The sequence below is a fragment of the Hemicordylus capensis genome, chromosome 1, assembly GCF_027244095.1.
Source record: "Hemicordylus capensis ecotype Gifberg chromosome 1, rHemCap1.1.pri, whole genome shotgun sequence".
Classification (NCBI taxonomy): Eukaryota; Metazoa; Chordata; class Lepidosauria; order Squamata; family Cordylidae; genus Hemicordylus; species Hemicordylus capensis.
The window spans coordinates 200,307,653-200,333,146 of record NC_069657.1 but is presented as its reverse complement, the minus strand read 5'-3'; the positions used below and the strand labels follow the sequence as shown (position 1 = coordinate 200,333,146).

Sequence of the window (25,494 nt, the reverse complement as noted above, 5' to 3'; positions counted from 1 at the left end):
ACGCATGAACATTTGAGGTGCAAGAGATCTAACTTGTGGACCTCAATTTGAACCACATTTAGTCCACTTGTAGCGACAGTGAAAGAAAAATAGGCTGATTAGTTCTTACTAGAACAACTTGTTATACCTGAGTTTATAGCAAAAATCCAGAAAGGTTACATGTCCTAGTACACAAATAGGTGGTGGATCTGTGACTGTGCAGTTTTCTGAATCTTGTGTCTAATAACAGTGCGATCCATGGTAGCTTATAGAAAGAGCAGACTAGCACTCAAGCCTGACAACGTTTATTTGGAAGGAAGGAAGGCCCTCTGATGTGATGGAACACACTTTTCAAAGCAAACATTTTTATAAGGTTCCAAGCAGGTTTAAGACTCGTGTCTGCTCCTCTTTCTACCCCATCTTTTGTTGTCTGTCCACACACCAGGAGAAATGTGTATTGCGATTGTAAGCTCCTCGGAACTCCTTGTGCTTCTTCAATTACTCTGTAAAGTACCATGTGCATTAGTTATGCTATGATGATGGGTTGATGATAGGTTGTTATTTTATTGATGATGATGATAATGATGGCTGGCATATGAGGTAGATTTCTCAAAGCAGTCCTAATGAACTACTTTGGGTTCAATGGGACTATTTTTAGTAATTTCTCTCATCATGTCAGCCAGTAGTAGTAGCAGCAGCAGTGGTAGTAGTATAGTATAGCATAACAACGATTCATTTGTCCCATGTATTTCTCAACCGTCTAACAAATGAACAAGTACACTAATAAGCAACTAAGTAGGCCTGCAAACCTATGCATCTACTTGAGAGTAAGCCCTATTTAACACAATGGAACTACTGAGAAAACCTGTCTGGAATTCAGATGTATCACCTGCAGCCTAATTGCTATGTATGCTTGCTTAGAAGTAAGTCCCACTGAATACAGGATGCTTACTTTTGAATAAACAACATCCTGCTAGGACTGGAGTGCACCCTAGCTATTTACTTGAAACCAGTGAGCTTTTTGTTTTACTTGGCTGGCTCATACCCAGATAGCAGTCTATATAGCCTGTTTATAATACTACTATCATGACCTCTCCACCCAGGGGGGTTCAAAAAAGGTAGGATGGTCTGCACCTCCTCCCCCCCCTCCCACCATAGCCTAACCTTTTATTTCACACCAACCAATTGCTACTCCAGCAGGATCCTAAGCATTTTATTCATAAGGAAAGAAGTTCCCTTGTATCTTGTTCCTAAGCAAGTGTCCCAGGATTGTGGCCTTCGGGAAATAAGCATGGCATCGAAATAAGAGTGGCCAGCACTTGAAAGCAACTGAAATGCCTTGTTGTGCAGGCAAATCTTATGCACATTTACACCAAAGTAAGCCTGGCAGTTCTGTGGCGCTTCCGCCATGTAAGTGTGGCTATGTGTGGCTATGATTGCAGTCTTCGCACCCTTCTCCTTTGGAGGGGAAAGGGGAGATCTTGTTTTGTTTTGTTTGAGGAGCTGTCCGTGGGTTTCAAGTTAATATGACCAGTGTGGTTCCCTTTTTTATTTTTATTAAGATCCACGTATCACTATCCAACCCTTTAAATATTACACCGCACATAAACCCCCCATGTGTGCGTGTTGCAAACGCACGAGTCTTGAGCCTCTTTAGAAGTGCCTTTTGCTTTATTTCTTCTTGTATGGCAACCTCTGCATTATTGCTGGGCAAAAATGGCTACTAGGGCCCTTTGTTTGAACACGGCGCTGAGAAAGAGAGGGGAGGGGGAGGAAGCGGTGGGGGTGGAGTGGGGAGACAGACAGCCCATGTGAGGCGAGTAGGCTGCAGGAGCATCAACGCAGCCTTGCAAATAGCTTCAGCAAAGCGTATCCCCCACTGACCCCGTGGAGTGGTGCCCTATCCAACGGAGGTTGCTTAGCTACAGGGTTTACGCCAAGCCAATGAGGAAGGAGGCCTGATAAGGATGCCGTCTCTCGTTTCTTTACCTAAGTGTGGGAGTGATCGCCCATTAGAATACAAGGCTGGGCAGCAGGAAACCTATTCCTACACAGGGGGTTAGTTGAAAACACCGCTCCCATTCGGAGAGGTTTATTACTGATCTTTGAAGGAGAACCAAGTCTGCTTCTAGTAAACCTCCCTGCGTCTGCTGAGCGCTGCACGTTTCCCTTCTTCCCCGCTTTAGAACAAGCGGCCCCTGTTCAACTATGACATTCCAATCGTCCTGGAATCGATGGGGCGCCTGCTGCTGAGTCCAACTGGGGAGAGTTGACAGGCGCCCTTGGTCCTCCAGATCTTAACTAGACACCATGAGGTTGTTTTGTCAGGTCCTAACGAAGGCAAAACACAGAGAAAGGAAAGGAAAGGAAAGGAAAGGAAAGGAAAGGAAAGGAAAGGAAAGGAAAGGAAAGGAAAGAAAGAAAGAAAGAAAGAAAGAAAGAAAGAAAGAAAGAAAGAAAGAAAGAAAGAAAGAAAGACTTTCCCTTTAATCACATGTTATCATCAGACACATTACTGTGATTTCTTCCTAATCTTAATGGGCAAAGGCCATATTTGCTGCATTGTTGCTGTTGTGGTGGTTGCTCAAATTCACCTGCCCTCTCATTGGTAGATGAGTTGGAACAAGCAACTCCTGTGTGTAGGAAACAGCTTGCAGCAGTCTTCGTGTGCAATGGCTGCTGGTCAATGGCTGGGGATTGTGTATAGGAGTGAGAGGGGAACGGTTGCAGCTGCACTCTGAAAGTAATGGGGAAGGGAAGTTTTGGCTACATTTGTGGACATGATCTGACCCTGGACATATTTACTCAAAGCTACGTCCCATTGATTGCAATGGGACGTACTTTCTGGAAAGCATGCTCAGGGTTGCAGCCATCGCGGATAAGGCGAAGGGAGGGGGCTTAGAAGCACGTGGTGTACATATACACCCCAGACGCACCTGCCTTCGCCTTTGTTTCCTCACAACCTCGCTCTCTCTTCCTCACCATACATGCAACTGAGAGCCCCAGAAATCCATCATAAAATGTACATGAGATCCTGAGATACAGTGAGTATGTCTAAATGAAAAGAAATAGGTGGAATCAAATAAAAAGATGGATGATAGAGAAAGGCGACTTCTTAATACACGATCTTTCTTGCTTCGCAGCAGCAGCTTACAAAGATGCGATCTCTCTGCTCCAAAGCGAGGAAGAAGGGGGGGGGGGTGTGCGGCCTCCCCGCAAACGCGTTTTCAAGCCCTGGTCAGTTAATCTGGCTACAAGTACGCCACGTTACATTGAAATGCAAGCGCCTTCCTGCCGCTCGAAAAGGTCTTTCTGCCATGGGTTTGGGTTGTTCTTTGGAAAGGGTGAGAGAAATGAAATCTTCCTCCCGAGAAGGAAATATTCCAATGCAATGAAATTGTGGACCTGTTTACAACATTGCTGTATTTTCTACAGATAACAACCCAATCGTTCAAGAAATGCCCGGTCAAAAGCAGCAGGCCTCATGGTAGGTGTAAAAACGAGCTGTTTATAATGTATGGAGATCTGAATTACGGGCCAAAGAAAAAGATCCGCTGTGCCAGAAATGTCTCAGAGCATAAAACACAGGCATTAAACTCTGCGGGTTTTGCAATAGATTGTACTCTCTCCCTCCCGGTCCCGCCTCGCTTGGGCACGGATCCCACGCCTGCTTGCTTGGAAGTAAGCGCCAATGAAATCAATGGGGCTTTTTTTTTGCCAAGTAATTTGTTTAGCCTCGGAGTGCTCCACAAAGAATGTGGCACAAAGGCAAAGAGCCAGAAAGAGAGCGGAGGGAGACATTGCTTCCAATAATTGGATTATGGTTAAATGGAGCCTTAGCCGGTCTCCAACCATATATTCGATAAGAAAAATATGATTTGGAGACCTGATGCCGAAGGGCTTTTGGAAGAAAGGAAGAAAACTCTGTGCAGCAGCCTGGTCACAGTTAGGCTACCTAAATCTCGCTGACTTCAATGGGAGAGAAGCCATATAAAAGCTTTGCCAAGAGCATTATGAATATTGAGGTTACTGCTACCCCAGCACCATGTTGCAACAGTGTTGTGTGTGTTTTTTTTAATGGCAGAACAAGTTTTCAATCGCTCCCCGATCCCTCCCCCCGCCCCCAAATAAAGATGTTTATAAATTATGTCCCCTTTACATGACTTCTTTAAGAGGGAATGGCCATGCAAACCAGTCCAAACCACATTTGAAGTCAAGCGCAGAAAACATTCAGCTGAGGATAACGCATGGGCTTCCCAGTCTCAGACTCAGCGGATGCCTACTGAGTGACATACCATACCATAAAGGGCCTACAGGGTTGGACTCCTGATGCATTGTTTTGATTTATAGGGGTGGAAAGTGAAATATGCCCTCACACGAGAAACATAACATAAAATCTACATGGACTATTTATTTATCAATTCAGTTGCCGGAGGTTTCCTGGAAGACGTACAGGAAATCTCCCCCGCCCCACACACACACACTTTTGGCTTCATTTTTGCTATAACTCACCCGATGTGTTTATTGTTCATTATGATTTATTTAATCATGCCGGAAGCAATAAATTGTCATAGAAAGCCATTTTCGATCCGGAAGTGGTTAAAATATGTCTTCGTTCGAAGCTGTTTATTCTGTTTTGTTTACAGATCTACAACACTTGGGTCAAAGTGAAATTTAACAAAAGGATACATCCCACCCCCCTTTCTCTCATTATTAACATGGCATTGTTTTTGAAAAATGGTGCTGAAGGGAGTAGCGATTTTTATTTTTAGTCACCATTATTGTCCAGCCAGACACAAATGTAGGAGTTAAAACCTCTCACACAAAAAGAATTGCAGGAGTTGCCACCAGGACGTGTGGATAGACAGAGCTGCATTATTAATCAAACTGAAAAGTGAGGTTTCTTTCCAGTTTTGCTGGGAATTCAGAAGATCTGAATCTTAGCTGCACACTTTCTTTCAAAGCGATAAGGAACGCTTCCTCCTGAATTAATGGGCATGTATCGTTTCTAACATGTACCTAATGCCACTTTCATGTTGAGAAAAGCTTTATAAATCCGGTAAGAGATTAAATGCAACATATAAATAAAGAGGAAGAGTGGGTGGGGGGAAAGTGTATTTCTTGTCCCTTTTAGGCTGGGGCAGAAACATTTGTTTACACAAGCTTTGTACCAATGTCTGCTACAGAAGACTATATTTTCAATAGTGATAGATCTCATTTCCTAGCTCAAAAACCATTCTCAGGATCCTCTCAAGGATTTCTTTTCCTACACCCTATCACAGTCTTTCCTTTGTAGATATTTGATTGTCAATATTTCATTCAGTTTTCTCTTCTTCTTTTTCCTCCTCCTTAATCAGCAAAAGTAAGTTCGGCTATCGAGTGACATGTACAGAATTGATTTATGGTTACCATAAAGACAATATAAATAATAATAAACGAAACGGACAGCTGTAGCCTGAATTACTATGGAAATCCTAATTACATCAACACGGTTATATTGTTCCTCATCTTCTGTCTTTGCTTCTTTAGATTTTTTTCTTTTTTAGAAAAATAACAACAACCAGACAAAATGATTTATGCAGTAAATAGTAAATTGCCAATATCTTGGAGAGGTCCCCCCCTTCTTTTTTCTTTTGTATGTAGAAGTTGACCAGAACCCAAATGGCCGAGGAGGTCACAACATGTCAGTTATAACAGTAAATGAAATCCACTCCCAACCTAAAGAGGCTCGTTTTTCATTCTAAATAAGAGATCACAGCAATACCAAACAATCTGAAATAAATTAATGTGTTATATATTTAAAGTTTTTTAAAAATGTAACGGCTCTTTGTGTAATGCTTCGGTTTTTGTATTACTCTATGACTTGACTTACAGTTTGCTTAATCCTTACATAAACTACAAACACCAGCCACTGTTACAATTGTTCAAAGCTACTCTTTCTATTTCAGACCAAATATACTAAATAGGTGAAAATGTATAGTCACCAAAGACCTGAATCAATCTTCCGAAGTTAGGGGGGAAAGGGAAAGTGAAGAAAGTCTACAAATATCCACATAAATACATTGAGACCAGGATTAAATAAGCAGTGATTAAAAAACAAAAAGTTCATCTTGAAATAATAAATACATCTTATTTAAGTCCAATGCAATCTTTTACATTGCTGAATTCTATAAATTAACTTATCCAAAATCAGTCCCCATTTTGGTCCCAACTGTTGTAAACTCATCAGGACTCACTCCCTGCTAATACTAATGGATCTCTACAACTTACCTTTCGGTACATCATTACGAATTATTACTCCCTTATGAGTATTTTTAAAGGATATTGCACTGTCATGCTTTTAAACGGCTACACAGTTTAAAAGAACCAAAAACAAAAACTCCCAATAATTTCCATGAGTCGCTAAAGAAAGAAATTAGACAATGCAGCTGGGACTGGGGGAGGGGGGCATTACTCAGGGTACTCAAAGTAAGACTGTAACATCAGGGGAAAGGTGAGGTAATTTAAAAGCTAGTACATTTCATCTCTTTCTCTCGCTCGCTCTCTTTCTCGCTCGCTCTCTTTCTGAATCCGTTCCAGTCTACTACAGATGCGTTAGTTTAGGGGCTTCCTGAATCCTTCCCTGAGATGTGTGATGAGAAGTAAGATCTGTGTATGTGGGATGGGGGTCACAAGGTCCATGGTGATGGTTGCCTGGGATCTGAGCAGCGCAGCTGTAGTCCACGCTGGCGGATGAAGGGTGAGAAAGATGGCTGATGTTGAACATCGGGCCAGACGCTGGCATGGAATCAACAAAGTTCCCTCCAACATACACGGGGCTGCCCTGCAAGTTGGGATTTGCGAAGCCGCCGTTGCTTTGCATGGCGTGATGGTCATACTCAGCTCCCGGGTATCTTTTCTGCTGGGGCAAACAGCTACTGAGAGGAGCCGTGTAAGCCGCCAGGCCGTACATGTTTTGCTGCGATTTGGCAAAGGAGGTTGGCGACGGAGCGTCATAGCTCAGGCTGTTGACGGTCGGGAGCTGGCTGGAATATCCTACGTGATTTGGGCCGCTTAAAGGCGGGCTTCGATCAGGGGACTGTCCTACCGGGGAGTGCATAATCCCTTTGGCTTTCTGGTCTTTTTTGTATTTCATCCTCCTGTTCTGAAACCAGATCTTTATCTGACGCTCTGTCAGGTTCAGCAGATTGGCCATTTCGACGCGGCGTGGGCGACAGAGATAGCGGTTGAAATGAAACTCCTTCTCCAACTCCACCAGCTGCGCACTAGTATAGGCGGTGCGGACCCGTTTGGAAGCAGGGCCTGGGGGGCTTTTATCTTCACAGTTCTCTCCTCCTGTCCAAAAGGAGAGAAAGAAGAGGAGGTCGGTTGGTTCATTTACAAACCTCGATAGTGCAGCGACGGGAAAAGGGAAAATGCTGCGACACTGAGGGACTGGCCGAAGTCTTATGCGCTAGTCTGAACAATGTAAACAGATCGCTGTTGTCACTCAGTTCGAATCAGGCCATTTACTCGGAGTGGTCTGAATGAACAGATATGATGATGTCCTTATAGAACCTCTTTGGTTCTATAGCAATTAAGCTCTAGCTATCCTTGAGGTAAGTTTTATTCTCCCCCCCCCGCACCCCAACACACGCACACCCTGCTAATTGTAAAGCCTCGTCCCATTATACGCTTTCAGCTTTCTACACTGGACTCTAGAACTGGAAGTGCACTGAAAGTCGGATGAGAAAGGGACTAGAATGTTCAAGCCCCACGTTCAGTTTCAATAAATTATTGAAGATCGTCGCCTCATATGCGCGCGGGGGCGCCGGTAATTAGGAACAGGGTGAGCAAAGCGACACTTCCACCAAATCCTTCGCTCTCATCGGATTTCTTTTTTTAAGCCGATGACACTACCGAGATTCTCAAAGACCCCACTCCTCGTATACACACATACACACACTGCATAAAATGAGACTAGCGGGGGTTCGATCTCCCATCGTGTTGGGAGGGAACACGATTGAGACTCAGCTATGGGGTTCTCAAAGGGATAGCAAAGTTACAGTTCGAAACGGGAGAGTTGTAAATCATCTAATTTAATTGGAAGAATCGATCGATCCCTGACAAAGCCCAGGAAGGTTCTCTTGGCTGGCCACAAACAAGAACAAGGCCTAGGCTTCAAAACTTTAAAGACAATGGAGCTGCTGCTGCTGCTAACAAGAGTAAACCAGGCCGGTTGCGCTTTATTATCTGCGAGGCGGTGCTCTAACTAACTGGAAGACAGCAGAGTAGAGATTCCCACAGGAAGAATTTCCAGCGTCTTCTCTTTTCACACCCAGCGGCAACCATTTAAAAGCCAAGGAAGACTAGCAATAGGGTAGGAATAGCAGGATTTGCTACCACTCCCCGCTTTTTCCTGCACATTTTGAAGGCGAGAAGTGTGTGGGGCATCACATCGACCTCTCAGCATTCAGGTAGTGGCGGGTGGGGGCATGATGATCATCCCACCAAGATGGTTTGACAGGAGAGAGTAATAAAATGCAGGCAATAATCATCTGGGAAGATGAACCCACGCCGGCCCGGAAAAGAGGGACCTAAGGATGGGTATTTTTCATTCGGCCATCTTGGTATTTGTGCTTCCTTACATTGTCCCTTAGGTTCCAAAGATCAAAACATGTATAATGTGGCTGGGTGGGAAGAGGGCACTGGGAATTAGCTGCCACTGGATGTGGTGATGGCCACCAATCTAGACTGTTTTAGAAAGGAATTAGACACCTTCATGGAGGATGGTGCTATCAGTGGCTCCTAGCCTTAATACTGGCATACTTCCATCAGATTCAAAGACGGCATGCCCCTGAACACTAGGTTCTAGGGAACACCAAGGGGAAAGGGCAGTTGCCCATGTTTCTCCACTTGCAGGATTCCTAGATATATCTAGTTGGCCACTGTGTGAAGCAGGATGCTGGACTAGACCTAGACAGGCCTTTGGCCTGATCCTTTTATGCTTTTCAGGGGCATATTCACCACTCCCTTAGTTACACCCCTGAAAAGGATAACCTTCAGGCTTTCAGGAGCTGGGAGGCCTAGGTTTTTGAACCTATCAGCTCAGTTATAGCTATACCCCTGATGCTCTTCTTAAGTTCTTACATTCAGTAGAACCTGACATGAGGCTAAAGAGAGGAGTACTGTGGAAATGAGTGGCATACTGCTCCTGGGACTGTGATGTTCTAGAAGGGAGGACTTTAAAAAAAAAACACAGGAGGGACTTATCTTATAATAGTGGGCATCCTGCAGCCTGGAGATGTATATATCAGGCAGTATATAAATATGATAAATACATAAATAAATAATAAAAATAACCTTCTGTGGGGGGAATAACACCTTTCCTAACTAAATTTTTGAAATGGGGGGGGGCATCTCTGACCGCCACCCCTTCCATTTATTTATTTTTCCTGAGAAGAAAATACATTTATTTCAAAGAGACCTTTCCAAACCAAGATACTTAGGGACACTGTTTTTCATACAGAGGGAATCAAAACTACACAGAAATAAATCAAGCTACTTTCAACAGAACTTAGTGGAAATAATGTTTGGTTTGGGTATGTCAACCTAAGGTACGCTGTGGATGTGGATTCAGAAGTATACTTTGTTTTATGTGGTATAGAATTTTCATATGTGTTGCTTCATTTTAATTTCTTGTTTGCCCCATCTCTAGGGCTTGAGGCAGATTCACAATTTTACAATATTCTGGGCCAGTGAAAGGTATAGCTTCTAATTATCTGCACTGGCCTGTACATGTTTACTCAGAAGCAAATCCCACTGTATTCAAAGGGACTTACTCACAGGTAAATATACATAGGATTGCAACTTATGCTCCTCCTCTGAAGCAAAGTGATAATATATTTCAGTTTGACCAACTACTGTTTGAAATTCAGAATGTAAACTTCTAGTCACACAGCATTCTTCCTCAGACTGCTTGTTCAAAGGAAAATGTTAAAAGAATAAAGGGGGGAAATAGAAATTGCTAAAACAGGTCATGTAGTTTATCCAGCTCTCCCAGGCCAGGAAAAATACATCCATCTCACTTTGTTTATCTTGCAGATCTGGGAGAGTGGGATAAATGTCATAACCTAGTGTATGATATTTAAGGTAAGTGAGACTTCCCCCTCCATCCTTAAGTATTCAGCCAGGGAAAGCCAGTGCTTGCCTCCTGTAGATTTAAGGCTAATTTGGCCAAGACAGAGAAAGAGACTTCCTCACACATCACATTATTAATCTATGGAATTTGCTGCCACAAGATGATGATAGTCACTAGAGCAGATGGCTTTGAAGGGGGTTACGGAAATGCTGGAGGAGAGGTCTATCTATGGCTATTAATCATGATGGCAAGATGGAGCTTCCATATTCAGAAGCAGTATGTCTCTGAATGCCAGTTGCTAAGGAGGGCTGCTGCTTTCATTTCCTCTTTGTGACCTTCTTAGAAGAAACTGTAAAGGTACTGTGGGAAGCAGGGTGCTGGACTAGATGTGCCCATGCTCTGATCGCAGGACCCTTCCGGTGTTCAAATACAGGGCCGCACTTCAACCCCCAGGTGTTGGACTACAACTCCCATTATCCTCAAGCTAGAGTAGCTAATAGTCAGTGATGATGGGAATGGTAGTCCAACAACTGCAGGAGGCCCAAAGTTGTACAGCCCTGGGCAAATATGTTCCCTGTTTTTGTGACTGGTGGCGAGGAGGATTAAGCCACCTCCTTAACAAAGCAAGGACTGGCGCCCCAGGAGGAACTGGACGGGTACCTGCAGGGGCACAGCTGTTTTTCTGCTTGGAGTTCTGCCGCGACTCCTTCATCCAGGGGAAGATCTGTTTGCTGATCGTGGCGTTGGAGGCGCTGGCAGAGTTGGGCCCGCCTTTGCCCTTTTTGGCGGGAACCGCGTGGGCGGAATTATTGTTGGGCGGGGAAGGCGAGGGCAGAGAAGGGGGCGGTGCCTGTGGTTGCTGCTGCTGCGGTTGCTGCTGCTCGCCCAAGCCAGAGGGCTGCTGAGGGGCTGCCTGGCTGCCACCCCCGGTGCGCATGCAGCTCCCGCTAAGGTCGGCGCTCTTGTGCGGCGGCGGCGGCGGCGGAGGGGGCGGCGCTCGGATGGGGGCGGTGCCCTGCAGGGAGCAGGCCGAGCCCGGGTAGTCGGTGTCCAGGGCAGGCTGGGCGTAGGGCTGCGGAGGGGCCGAGGTGTAGCCGTAGGCGTCCGCTTTGCCGTAGCCGCCGTAGCCCCCGAAGAGCGCCGAGTTGTCGTAGTAGGCGGTTTTCTGCATCTTGGACTCTGCGGTCGCCAAGGCCTCGGGAGCCCGCTCAAATAACATTGACTGCCGCCGCAGCCCTCCTCACGCGGCCCCTTCTTCCTCACCTCTTGGGCTTCGGCCGCCAGTCGGAGCCACCTGGGGAGTAGATGGGGAGAGAAAGAGAGGGGTTCACTGGGCAGGAGGGACACAGAGAGGGGAGGGCGCCCAGGGTGCTGCTGCCGAGAGTGTGCCAGGCGAGCAAACGGGGAGACCTTGCTTGGCCCCACACGTCGGTTCCTCGGGCACTGGGGGCTGGCGCGCACACGGGCTCCCCGCCCCCTCACCCAGAGACGCGCCCGTCAAAGGTAGAGTGCACACCTCTGCCCCCCACCCCCCGCGCCCATGGCACGGTTCTCCCTCCTCAGGATTCATCCCAAGACTGCCAAGAGCACGAGCTCAACCATCTTTGGACGTTCGTCTCCGAACAGCACCGAAAAGGTTACGCACACACGGGCCTCTGCGTACACGCGTAGGAGCGTTCAGAGGCAAAGCTGGCTTACGCTCGGCTCTCAAGCATTCACTCACACACACAGCAAGTCAAAAGCAGACAAGGAACTATTCCATAGTAGCTCTCTCACACACAACGCACAACACGACTCCCAGGTTGTATCTGTGTTCCCATACTCGACCCCTGCTCTCCTGACACACACAGACGTTTCTCTCATTCACCCATGTCACATCACACTATAGCCTATCATTAGACACATACACCTTTGTTCCGTCCCAGACATAAGGAAGTTCATACACTCCTGGACAGTTTTGCTATGGCAATTCCAACACACAGTACCCTGCCCCAAAAGGTCTTTCACCTGCATACACTCATATAGCAGGATCCTTACATCATCTCTTCCCGTTTATCCCCTTTTACACAGCCCTTGGCAAACTCTCCTTTCTGCTCCCCCTCCACCGCAGCAAGAAAGTCACACATATTTAAATATAGATGGCCTCTCCTGACTTTTCCCATGCTTCGTCCCCCCCTCCCCCCCCCCTCTCTCACGCACACAGAGAGAATGGTCATATATATTTCACCATGGGCTTCACATTCATACAACCAAACTTATCTCTCACTGTCTGACAGTGTCTTCATATCTTTACACCCCAATCCTAAACACAACTGACTGGGACGCAAGTGTCACTGAAATCAAGGAGCTTCTTTTAAAAGTAGATATGTCGAGAACTGGAGCCGAAAGACAGACGTCCAGAGTCATTAATATTTAGTGGCAAACCTATTACATTCTTACACCCCGAGCACATTAACTCGGAAATATACAACTAAAATCATTTGAATTTACCTCCATCTGATGTGTGCAAAATGGTCGAACAAGTGACTATACATTACAACGCAAGAAGGTAATCAAGTTGAATCTAGCACGGGATACTTTGGAAATAAATGCAATATTTGAATTTGTTGCACACTGCCCAGAGCCTTTGGATGGGGCGGTTTATAAATAAATAAATAAATAAATAAAATTTGAACTCAGATTAGTGGATTAGACAGAGATATATTATGTTTTCCTGTACAATGTTTCTCAGAGTTATTATCTCCCTTCTATCTATTTAACTAGAATATTTATCACTGCTTTCAGGAAAATAGAGAAGTGTTTAAAGAAGACTTTCCAAAACTTGGCAACCTCTACTACTTTCTTGTGTATTTGGAACTGATGCCAATATCACGGCTTCAAAACAAAAGAACAGCCATTCAAGCAAAATTATTTTCTTTAATTTGTCATGCTAAACTACTCTGGACCAGCTGGTAAAAATGCAGGCTTATTAAAATGACTTCATTTCTAATCAACAGTTTTTCCAAAACACTTATTTCCCTCCCCATCCTCGCATGCTGACTATTTTTTGAAGTGCGCTGCAAATACAAAAGTTTAGTTCCTCTCCGTTCCACCCTATTATCGTTTATTTTTTATACCAGCATTTTTTACTTTTTCTATGCTTAATCTCTGGACCAAGTTGTTATAAATATTAACCAACATTTTTCTTTTCTTTTTTCCCTTTCTCTCTCTTCCCTCCCCCATCCTTTTTTTCTCAGGTCACGCATGCGCGAGAGTATTTGTGAGCCTAGAGTGACATGATGGATTGAACCAGAACTGGAACCTGAAAAACCAGAGAAATTCCATCTCTATTGTAAATCCTGTCTCTTGGTGTTTTGTTTTTGTTTTTCCTGGGAAGATTTCTAAGAAGTTAAAGTATAACTAAGGGCATTCAATAACTTTCATTTGCAATATAAAGAGGAAATACATAGGTCAGGTACCCTAGCTCTTAGCCTTAACTGTCTCAACGGGCTTCTTGGTGTCTTGTGGGTCTGAAACAAAAGCAATCTGAAGTACAGGAGACAATTTCCAGAGTTTGTTGTTGCTGCAAGCTCTCCTGTTCATTTATTACTATGCAGAAAAGACTGCCCATTTCATATTTCTTTATTCTGATTTAGGAAAGTAGCCAATACAGGAAAAAGTCCCCATATTACCAATAGTTTGCTATGTAGTATTTGAGTCACTCTCTCCCTCCCTCCGCCCCCTACAAAACCTACCTCACAGGCTTGTTTTGGGGATAAAATGTAGGGGCCTGAGGACTTTGGAGGAAAAGCAGAATATGAATCCAACAAAGAAAGGATATTTGGTTCTCTGTATCAGGTTCACAACATATTTACAAGCCAAATCAATGAAAAACACTTACTAAAGGTAAAGTTGTGCCATGGAGTCATGTGGACTCTAGGCAAAGTAATTAAGATTACTTGGAATATTCTCTGAAAAGCCTGATTTTCTAAGAGTGGTGTCATTGGCAAAGAGTAAGAACTGGGTTCCTAAGACTTCATTCCTAAACCATTTATTTAGAAAGAAGACCAGACATATTCAGTGTATGTACTTCCAAATAAGTTACCAAGAACTGCAATAAGCCCTTCTCTCTCTCACGCCTTTCCTTCACAGAGTTCAGGGTAATATAATGCTTCTCCCCCTCCCCGCAACATATTATCCTCACAACAATCCTGTAATGTAAGTTAGTTAGGTTGAAAGTGGTCACTGGCTACTCAGTGTATATGACTGCATCTTTGGCATGACAGCAAGCAATTTGCTGCTTTTTAATGCTGAGTCTTGAGCAAGTGGTTTGAAAACTGGGGTTTACAGATTATATACTAAAGATGGAATCCTCCTAACCAACCCAAATATGTTCAAAGGCATATTTCCCCCTGTATTTTATTATGTAACCGCAGCTTGCAGCTACTACTGGAAACTGAGTTTGGGCCCTTAAACAAACCTAGTGGTATTAAAATGAGGTGGGGGGGCCCTGAGTGGATGCTGGGGAGTCTAAATGCTTGCTTCCAAATATATCACCTCAGGGTCACAGGACTCAGTCATTTAAGTTCCTTTGAAAGTGATACCCCCAAACAGAAAATCCTGTCCCTAACACCTTCCTCCTTCCAATGGTTTTACAATGCTTTATAGGTAGTGGGCATGGTATTTTTCATTTCATTTCATAAGTTTGCAGTCTCCTGATACTCAGTTATGGATGTCATGGATACTACTTAATTTACCATGTATAATATTTATCACTAAATTGTTCTTAATTTGTGATATTTCCCAATGACTTTTCCACCTTCAATTTAACCTACAAAATATCCCAGCTGCTTAAGTTTCCTGATAACTTTTAAGTTTTCCATTCTGCATTTTTAACAAAAGAGTCAATGAAGTTCTCAGGCACATTCTGTTCTACCAGTAAGGATTCTTAATGTTTTCAATAAAGCAATAAATGAAGTTTTAAATAAAATAAACCTTCAAATAACTGAACAAGAATGTATGTTTGATTTCTTTTGGTTTTCCCCTCAGAAACTTAGATTTCTGAACAAATATCACAAAGTGGATAGTCTAACAGAAAACATGATCAACAGGAGCTGCAGAGTTACCTTCCTTTCTCTGCACATTAATAGACTTTAAGCACTTTTAACATCCCAAATTAACATCTAGAATCATAAACATCAACTCTCAGACATTAACAGCCTCACTGATAGCCTGCTTTAAAGGGTTTTTGTTGTTTATTTCAGCCCAGCACACTGCACTGCTGCGTCCTGTTTCATTCAGCAAAACCGGGGTTTCCTAAAGCACACACGAGGTCTTCAGACAGAATATTGCAGCAAAACTGAGAAGCTTTATTTCTTTTCTGAAATACCAACTGCTTGTGAACTCTGCTTGAACCTAAAAAGGAGGCAAAGGGCTATAAATCACATGGACAATGCTCTACTGTTTGGTGGCTCATCTTTTAGATCTCCCCACACACTTTCCCCCTACTTTCCTTTCTTTCTTTGAAAAAACCCTAACACGTTTTGGTTTTGCAAAAATATCATATGCTTAAAGCAGGGTTTTGTAGGTAAAACCACTTGGTGGTTTGGTCCAAACTGTTTACAAGCAGCGTGGGAGGCAGAGGCGAATTCACTCTAAGGAAGCCACCAAGTCCCCGCGTCTGTGTTTCGAGTTTCCTTTCCATGCATCTAGAGAGGTTAACCTTGTCTGAACCGTCGTGCCATTAGGCAGAGTAATGGATCCCTTTGTCCCCTCACCACTCTCAATCTACTGCGAAGAATAATCTCTGGAAATCAAACTGATTACGGGCAAACGCGAGGCTCAGCTTCTTCCCCTTCTCTCTCTCTCTCTTTCTTTTCTCTCCCCCCCCCCACGCCCCCACAACCACCATACACACAAACACCACGTGTGTCACCAGAGGAACAACAAACTCCGCTCCTGACAAGTTCCCGGCGCTCACAATTGTGTTCGATCCGAAGCCCAAGCAACATATTCATATGAAGCAAGTTCTCTACTAATGCGTCCACTACACTTAATTCTGGTGGGGATCAATATCTAATATGATACCGAATAAATAAAAGGCAGTAAGAGCAGCCAGAGGAGTGGTTATTAAGCAGCCGGAGTTCTCACAGCGCATATCAATGCACCTGTCATGGTGGTGTGTAACAAAATTTATGACTGCTGGCGCTAGGGCAGTAAACGCTTCAGTAAGGAATGAAAGCAGGGAAGGAAAACACACACACACTCACACCCCAAGACCTGGGCACTGCGAAGTGTAAAACAGGCTGCGTAGGAGGGAGGCCAGCAAAAGAATGCCCCGTCCGCAGCATTTTCCTTCTCTACAGCCGGCCAGGGGGGATCTGTATATAAAGAGTCCGGGCGGTTCTTCCCGCAGCACTTTCCCGTCTTCCAAAGCAAGGCCCGTCGCATTCACTTCTGCAAGGTCTGGAGCCTTAGCCGAGAAGCCCTTTCTGCCACCACCAACAGAAGGCTTCTCTGGGTCTTTGCCGGAATGCAAGGCGTCTGGATGAAGCTGCTGCAGCCGCTAGGAAGGGACTTCGCGAAATGAGCTATTCTTTCGAGGGGAAAATGGGTGATGGATGTAAATTGACCACAACTGCCATATTGTATCACCGCCGTCTTATATCATTGGGCTATCATTGCCAAGCCGGCTGAAGTATGGTGCATTTGCTGTTAGGAGCTTGTATACAAGGGCCTGCGTAATTCTAATACGCGGATCCTCTTCTTTTTCTCCCGTTCGTCTGTTTTGCTTCCAATAATTTGCCGTTTACAACACAGTTATGCTTCTAGTTAATTTGGTCACAATAATTCTTACTGCAGGGTGGCTATCACTCGCCTATACTCTTGGGAACCTATGTGTTGGGCACGATTCTAGTTGGTTTCAATGGCAGATATTTAAGCACGCGCTTAACTCTCCCAGTCAAAGCCATGAGATCTGAAGGTGCCCAATATGGCGGGATCGTGGCCATAATTTTCTTTAGCGTTTTATTTTTTTTATTATGGTAGCCACTAAAGTCATCCACATTTTGAGGGAGCAAGACCATTCTAATAAGGCTTTATTGAGGACTTATCTTGTTTCCACTCCCGCTTTAATAATGATCTACTGAAGTGACCTGATAGGTCTACTTAGACGAAAAAAAATAACCTTCATGGCAATAACCTTTTATCTGTGCACTTGTATTTGTTTAAGGCCACGGAATATTAACACATTTTTGAAAATCGATTGTCAGCTACATTATAAGGGTGCATTAGAGCTCTTAGGGGGAATCAACTGCCAAGGTTTTGTTTTGTTTTTTTCCTTTTCTTTCCCTTCCTCCATTTAAAATAAATCAAGTGTTGGAAAACCCCAAGTGGAAAAGGGAAGATAACAAATGTAGGCAGAACAAGCAAATAACTCACCGCTCTTATGTTTTTTCTTGATTTTTGTCTGTAACACTGTGAGTAGGATCTTCAGATTCCTTTGGATAAAACGTTGGGATGTACCTGGAACAAAGGGGCAAACTCAGTGGAAGATTTCCCTCCCCCTCAGTTCTGTACTCCAGACTTCATTATAAATGTGTATATTATTATATACATAATAAATGTGTTTAATATATGTCTGTATTAGGTATAACAATATTAGAGAGAGAGAGAGAGAGAGAGAGTATATATATAGAGAGAGAGTATGTATGTATGTGTGTGTATATATACACACACACACATATATACTTTCTCTCTATATATACTCTTACTCTCTCTCTCTCTCTATATATATATATATAATATTGTTATACCTAATACATATAATATGTGTATATATACACACACACATACACACACTTACTGCCGGGTTAACTTATATAGGATTGCTTTGAAAAAACAATATAATATATTCAAATAAGAGTTTCTTTGTTCGTTGAAAATAAGGCATTCGATTTTTTGTGTATTTTTATACCAAAACATTATTGCAACTTTGAACAGAATACATCTTGAATATGTATACTTTGAACATAATACATAGTGATTCTATACAGTTACATGCTCACACCTACCACCCCTCTTTCCCAAGTTTTAACCATTTGAGGAAATAACGCATTGCAAATGCTGACACTTGGCAAGAAAATGCTTTTAAAATCCCTCATTCCCACAGTATATTTTGGTTTTTTTAAGAACCAGTTTGCTCCTAAGGTAACGTTTTGTTCTACCTCTTTTTTGTGCTGCGTTGTGTGTATGTTTTTTAAGTGGTAGTGGTGAGCACTAACTTTTTAGCACCCATAAAATGAAGAGTAGTTGATTGCATTTAACACTGTACCCAGTAATAGCCACATGCATCTGGCATAGTAAGACAAGGAGAATTAGACTCAAGGCACACCATTCTGATAAGAAGAATGGAAAGCTAGAAAGACCCTGGCGCCATACCCCAACACTCATGCATTATGTATAGCTTGTGGTTAGCCTGGGTATGTCACACCAAGAAAAGCCCGGCCATCACACCCCTTCCAGCATCTTAGCAGCCCTTCTTCAGCTTTCTCCTGAGCAGAGTTCCATAAAGATGCAGCCGGACCCTTCTTCCCCCTACCCCGCCCCCCTTTAATCTTCTGTTTAAGATAGCACACAGTTTGTCCACCTTCGCAGAAAACTAGCCCCCTATCTTTCTGTAGTGGTACCATTTCTTTTTTGCCTCTGGATTTGCCCACTAAGAACTTTGGAGACATTAGCAGTGTTGGCGTGGGGGTGGGGGTGGGGTGGTGGGAATCTCCCCACAGTGAAGGCCTGGTCATTATAAAGGGAATATCTAACAGGCATAAGCCTTTGAAATGACCTTTGGCTTGTACAGCAATAACTCACCACTTAATGAACGACCAGCGGAAGCCCCTCCAATAGCTGGCAACCAAACCGAGCTTCCAACTTTCTTCTGGATGACCCTATCCGAGCCCAGCTGTGATGAAGCCTGCCTTCCCTCTTCCAAGCCACCTTTAATTTATGCTGGCAAACTGGAGTTTGGGGAAGGGGAGCTGGCTGGTACACACGATCATCTAACCAGGTCCTCGGTCCTCCAAGGCCTATCCCAGCAACGTCTACTCTTATATAATACATTCACGTGGGCGTGAGCCAACTTTGAATTTACTTTCCTCCCTTTTAAACGAAGTGAGTTAGATATAAGCATGGTGTACAGTGTGTGGGGCGGGGGAGCTTAAGTTGGGGGGGTCGGCGATGGGGGGGGCGGGTCAACGTCCTAGAAGCTCCTGAGCTGAAGAATCATTATTTGCAAAAGCCAGCCATTGTTACCCGCTGTTGATTAACGTGGTAAGTTTTCATTTTGTGTCTAATTAATTATCGACTTCTGCATGCTGCTGCAGCAACACGACAATTCGGGGAGACCCTGATGAGAAACGATTTTTAAAAAGCAACAAACAAAAAAATAAAATCAAACATTTCCAAGCTGGTTTGGGCTAAAATCCGTATTTGGAAGGGAACATGCCCTAAGGTCCGGGTGTTCTTCGGAATCTTCTGTGGATACCCTCTCGGAACTGAGGTTGCCTCCTGAAACACAGACCTCAGCCTAGGCTCTGCCTGAAGGTTAGCAGGGAGTTCCATAGACCCAAAGGCCAACGTCTGAAGACCCATCTTCAGGCCCGGCCCCAAGATAGAAAGAGAGAGATGATTGAAAATTTAGGTGAAGTTCCGAGCAGGAGCCTTCCCTGTCGTGCAACGAAATGAAATGCCGCTTGCCGTAATTGGATTCAGCTGACTAACTTGTCAGGCCCGCAGCTTGGAGGCATAAGAGCGAAAGGAGCAGGCGGGCGGGGGCAAGGCTCGCTTGCTGGGAAGCTTCTTCCGACCAAGCCCAGCGAAAACGCAACTTCTTGTGGCTGTCTTCCCTTCCCATCGCTCAGCATAAATCATATGGCTTATCATCAGGGAAGGGAAAGAAATCAAGCAAGACTGAACAAGAAAAGCAAAGAAAAAGCTAGGCCAGAAAAGATTCTGGATCGAAATTCCTTTTGTTCCCGGAAAGCAGGTTCACACAGAGCTTACAGAGCAATTCTAAGCATACTTACTAGGGAGTAAGCTCCACTGAACTCGACGGGACTACTTCAGAGTAAGCATGAATAGGATCAGCACACTTGCTTGGTAGTAAGATTTACTGAAGTCAGGTTTACAAGTAAACTTGTCTTAGACTGAAAAACAGCCCCATCCTCATCACAGTAGTTCCAATGAAATCGCTTCCAAGGACATGAACTTCCAGAGACGTGAGTGTTAAGTTGGGGTGACTTTTAAGCCCCCTGTTTGAAAGAGCATGGACATTTGTTTCCTTACCTGCTAGAGCCCGAGTAACCTACTAAAGTCATATTACTTGATAGTATAGCATCGCATCTACTCTTGATCTCAGCCAAAAGGCCGAAAAGCGATAACATTGCGTTTAGTAGACATTGTTGTTAGAAATGTGATTTCTGCTTAGCCACAATGCAATCGGAGTTAGGCACAATTGGGCTCCAGTCCTAAGCACACTTGCTGGGTGCCACATTGATGGGTCTTACTTCCGAATAAGCAGGCAAAAGATCAGGCTGCCCAACTCATTAAAATCATTGCGTGTAGGTGTGCCTCACTGTTGGATTCTGACCATTGGAAGCTCCTATAGACACAGCTAATTCAGATCCTTCAGCAATATAATTTTTGATAGACCCAATGAAAATACATTGCATTTATGGCAAAACGGGTATGTTTTGTCAGCATTTTCGTTTTGACGAGGGTGGGGTTTTAATTCAGAGTATGGTCGTTTCAGGCTAAAACAAATACTCAAAAGAAAAGACAAGGTCTTTTTGTGGGTACGGGACTGCTTCTGGAAACAGTCCTCCAGAAACAATACACAGTGACACCATTTCCACAGGGTGTGTTTTAAATACGATTGCATAGATATATACTTGGTTAGCTACACTACACAAGGCACTGGAGCTGTCCAGAGCCATTGAAATACATGGGAGTTTGGCCATAGAACTCAATGGGATCTGAATCACACCCAAATAGTTACTTTCTGTTCTTTTCCTGGGGCGCAAAGATACATCTTACTATGAACGCAATAATAACAAATCCATATTTTGTTTCAGATCACCTCAACACATTCGCCTTCGGGGCAAACACAATTGGGAAAAGTCTTAAGTTTCCAACGACATCTTACTATTTCAAGCTAATTGGAAATAAAGACACCTGTCTCTACAAAAATAGCCACTATCCTCCAGATTATCAACACATTCTAGTTCATCTCCCACTATACTCCATTGGGAAGCGTGGGGGGAGGGGGGAAAGCGACGAAACTCTGATTCAAGATTCCATCTTTTAAAAATGCCCCATGCAATCGCTTACCTGTGTCCCTGCTTATCCTAAAACTGTCATCCTTGGGTCAAAATCTGTGGGCTTGCTGCTTTGAGGAGATCTCCTTCCTCCTTTGTTCTGCAGACAATACTCTCCTAAACCTGATCTTGCGGGTTTGCCCAGGCATTTCCATAGACCAGTATTCCCGATAGAATCAAAACCAAGACTCGAGCTCCAATAAAAGAGGGCGAATGGAGTTCTGAGTTTGTTGTTGGGCTTAATAAAAAAAAAAAAATCCTTCGCGATCAACCCCACGTAATAAAAGACGCCAAATGGCTCTTTTAGCGTTTCGCTTTGTTTGTAAATAACAAGCTCTGAGGCCATCGACGCATCATCATGATAATAAGTATGATGATGATTATTATTATTTTGAAAGAGCCACAGAGAAAGCCTTCTGTAATAAGAAATACAGTGGCTGCTGTTAAAATACAAGCATATTTGTTCACGTGATCCTGAGAGAGGAGATGGTTCTGATTAAGGCTGGAACTTTCAGTCGGATTTTCCTCTGCAAATCCTCCCCCAGTAGTCTCGATCTAGATGTTTGTGGAGTTGGGATGGGCTAACCCACGGGGGCCAAAAGCACCCACAAAGCCTTCTATGGGGGGAAAGCTCGGCAACCACCCCTAAGTCCATGAAAGGTGCCCATTACAGTCCGGTGCTAAGGGGCACCCCAGTGGCTTCGAGAGTGTCTCACAAATCCGTATACATCCAGTGGGCTCGCATCACCTTAGCAAAATATTTCACAAGGTGGGGTGGGGGGTGGGGAGACCAGCCCTTATCGGATACTGGCGACAAATTAAAGGACCGCAGCAAATTTGGCTCAAGAATCTCTATAGGATTATAATAATATGTGAGTAGAACAAATGGTGAATGGGGGGGGGGGACACGGCTCATGTCAATGGTAGGGGAGGGGCTTCTCCCCCATTGCTCCTCAAAATAATTATTAGTTTAAAGCTTCCTGATGAAGGAAAGAAGAACTGTGGATTGCGTGGTAGGCAGAAGTTCTGGCTAAGAGCGTCGGATTGCCCTCAAATCCATGGACGACAGGATGGCTGCTGGTCTGTCCTGCTCTGCAGCATAGAATGATCTTGTTCTTTGCATTTTGTTGATAAGGGAGAAATGAAATGGATAAAGGAATTGGCGAGTAGTGGAGATGAAAGAGCAATCCTTTTAACGCTTCTGTGCAGAGCCTGTTGTTTTACATTACTTCTCTTCTTGGATCGCAACGCCCGCCTGTGTTTGTATACAAACCATCTTACATACAAGAATCGCGTGTGCTCGCACCCAACAATATTCCAAGCAAGTCAGAATCGGCGCAGTCTTATTATTTGTCCTTTGCCCGATGTCTCTGAAGTAACTCGGAGATGTAAAAGCACCCAACCTAATCTCGGATCTCCAAAGATTTCATTACCATCCAAAGCATGGAGATCTGACAGTAATATATTACCTTACAATTCTCACCATAAGTGTGTGGTATCATTTATCTAAATTACTCTGCTTTCTCCTGACTTTGCAAACCAGTTTAAAAAAAACACCAAGGAGTGGGGGGAATAAAAAGGATTGGAATCCAGTTATCTAAGTTCAAGGGAAACTCTGTATCTTTATTAGTGTGCGCATATAATAAGACACCCAACTGACGTTAAGCCTTACTGTAGCCTGATCTTATATGAACACTTCCTCGGAAGAAAATCCCAACCAAGTATGCTTAGGATCGCAGCCCATTGATCCCATTGATTTCAGTGGGAGCTAGGCATGGGTGGGTTATTGGTCCTTCCTTCTCTCCTTCCCCCTTCGCCATCTCTAAACCAGCTAACCTATCACCGCCGGAAAGGGCCGGAAAATTCTAGTTAAAATTTAACGTTGAAGAAAATAATGTAAACCTATCCCCTGTTCTCATTAATGAGAGCAGAAGCTGAAAAGCACACCATCCATCAAGCAAAGATCAAGGAGGAAGGATGCTGGAGAAAAGACATCCTTTCCCTAGAAAAACAACTTGCAGCTTTCTCTTGAAAAAGGAAATCGCACATTTCCAGAAGGGAGCCTTATGAACGGTGCGGTTCAAACAAACAAACAAACAAACAAGCCAGCAAGCAAAATTCAGACTAACACTGCTGCGAGCCAAGTGTGAAACTCGGCTAGAATGGGACTCCGGTTTGGTCGCGATGCGTCTCGGAAAAGGATCTAAGGCTTTTTCAGGCTAGCATATGTTCATCGAGCAATAAAAGGGGAAGATTTACAGTCTTTGCCGGGCCTCCTTCCCACTTTTTCTTCCCCTCCACACCCCACTCCTCCATCACATACACACATGGATCAGCCTCGCACCCTTCCAGGAATTACTTACAATGATTTATAACAACAAACCCGGCAATTGTCAAACTGATAAAATATACGGGCGATATGCGGAATCAGCCTTATCATTAAAGGGCCTTTTCCCTTTCGATTCGGAGTCCCCCTCTCTCTCCCCCTCCTCTCAGTTTGGGGTTCTTTCTGGAGCAAACCGAGAAAAATAAACTTGTGGGGGTGTGTGAATTCTAAAGGAGCACTTCTGTTTCTTAGTAACATTCCAAACCATAAGCATTTGTCATCTTTGAATAATTGAATTAATGTGTTATTGTTTGAATGTATAATTCATAACGCAGGAAATTCTGTCTATGTCCTGACACACCACGGAAGTAATAAAACGATAATCTGGATTTTTAGAAAGATCTCCAAGTGAGGTTTAATAAAGACTATACCAGGAGCAGAAAATATGTCCAAATAGCCAGGGATTCTGTCTCTCTCCCTCCCTCCCTCTCTCTCTCTATATATATCCAAAAAAAATTCTCAGAAAGATATATGCCTATGTGTGTGTATCTCACACAGAAATCCGTTCACATACACACAAGTTGCAGTTCAAAATGTCTCTTTAATTAAAGGATACCTAAACAAGTTTCAAAACCGTTCCAAAGTCTGGCTATGTGTCTCCTATGAAATGACTAAATGCCAACTTTCTTCTATTTTCTCTCCACTTCATTTTAGAAGCACACACGCAGAGTGCCCCAAATCCCCACGCCTTTGTGTCATGGCACCACTATAGCCTTTCAGGGTCGGGAGGGGGTGGTGGTGAAGTACCCTTAGAATTCATTATCTGTTGGTTAAAGTCTGCCTTGGGTAAAATTTCAACTCCGTTTTATAGCCTTCTATTATGACGCCAAGAAAAATTTACGACCCTTGCTTGAAAAGAAGTTCAGGGCCTTTTCTCACCATTTAAGAATGGGCAGCAGATGCCCTGACAGCTAGCATTGTTCCCAGTAAGATATAAACAACCAGTAAATCTTCTCCCCTTTCCCCACATAAGCAGCTTTTGGCCAAATCTCGCTTTCCTCTGTGGAACTCAGGAAGGATCCGTTCCTTGCTCAGGACCACAATATCTCATCATAAAGAGTAAACATTGGGGTGCCCCCTCCCCTCCCCCCTCTACACACACATACGTACTCACACACCCATATGCCTGGAACAGTCTCTGACTAGGGCAGGGTTGCAAATCAGGAAGGGAAGGGGCCCTATTTGTCAACCATCTGACAGCTAAGTTCATTAAGTATTTCGAAATATAAAAGAAAAGAAAGAAAATGTGTACATACCAAGCTTCGCTTTCTTTCTTTCTTTTATTATTGGTATATATATTTTTTTTCCTTCGGCTGTAGCCAAAGAGCTAGGTGTGCATAGAAAGAGCCTGCGCCCCTTTGTATATTATATTCTTGGGATCTCTTCAGTTTTCAAGTCTGATAGAGTCCTTTGCTTGGCAGATTAATGACGACTCCGTGTTTCTTAAGGGACGCGCTGAATTAATTATTTCGCCCATCACGTGGTCAGGACTTGGAGAAAAATCTATTCTTATCATCTTCCTTGCACTTTGAGAGGCTGTCTGCTGTGACTCTTCCCTAGCAAGATTATTTGGGTCTACATGATTATATTGAACCCTCTCCACCACTACCACCTCCCGCCCCCCGCCCCCCCCAAAAAACCTACAAAGAAAATAAAAG

General features: G+C 43.9%; 1 protein-coding gene and 1 long non-coding RNA gene across 5 annotated transcripts; one reads left to right on the top strand and one right to left on the bottom strand.

Annotated features, from left to right (window-relative positions):
• Positions 1–5,752: 5,752 nt before the first annotated feature.
• HOXD3 (homeobox D3) lies at positions 5,753–25,212 on the bottom strand. Of its 4 annotated transcripts, none has more exons than XM_053276057.1 (4): positions 25,093–25,212; positions 17,519–17,602; positions 10,760–11,393; positions 5,753–7,314 (listed from the first exon to the last, which is right to left on the bottom strand). In XM_053276057.1, exons 3-4 carry the CDS (start codon positions 11,316–11,318, stop codon positions 6,563–6,565), a joined length of 1,311 nt encoding a protein of 436 aa, XP_053132032.1. In that variant the 5' UTR covers positions 11,319–11,393; positions 17,519–17,602; positions 25,093–25,212; the 3' UTR covers positions 5,753–6,562. The 4 variants fall into 4 exon arrangements, with proteins under 4 accessions (XP_053132032.1, XP_053132051.1, XP_053132062.1 ...); XM_053276076.1 differs by lacking the exon at positions 25,093–25,212 and adding an exon at positions 18,947–19,011; XM_053276087.1 differs by lacking the exons at positions 17,519–17,602; positions 25,093–25,212 and adding an exon at positions 12,137–12,202.
• LOC128336457 (uncharacterized) lies at positions 12,074–15,094 on the top strand. The gene is made up of 2 exons (XR_008311977.1): positions 12,074–13,050; positions 13,336–15,094. It is a non-coding gene; the product is annotated as an uncharacterized LOC128336457 (long non-coding RNA).
• Positions 25,213–25,494: the final 282 nt, after the last annotated feature.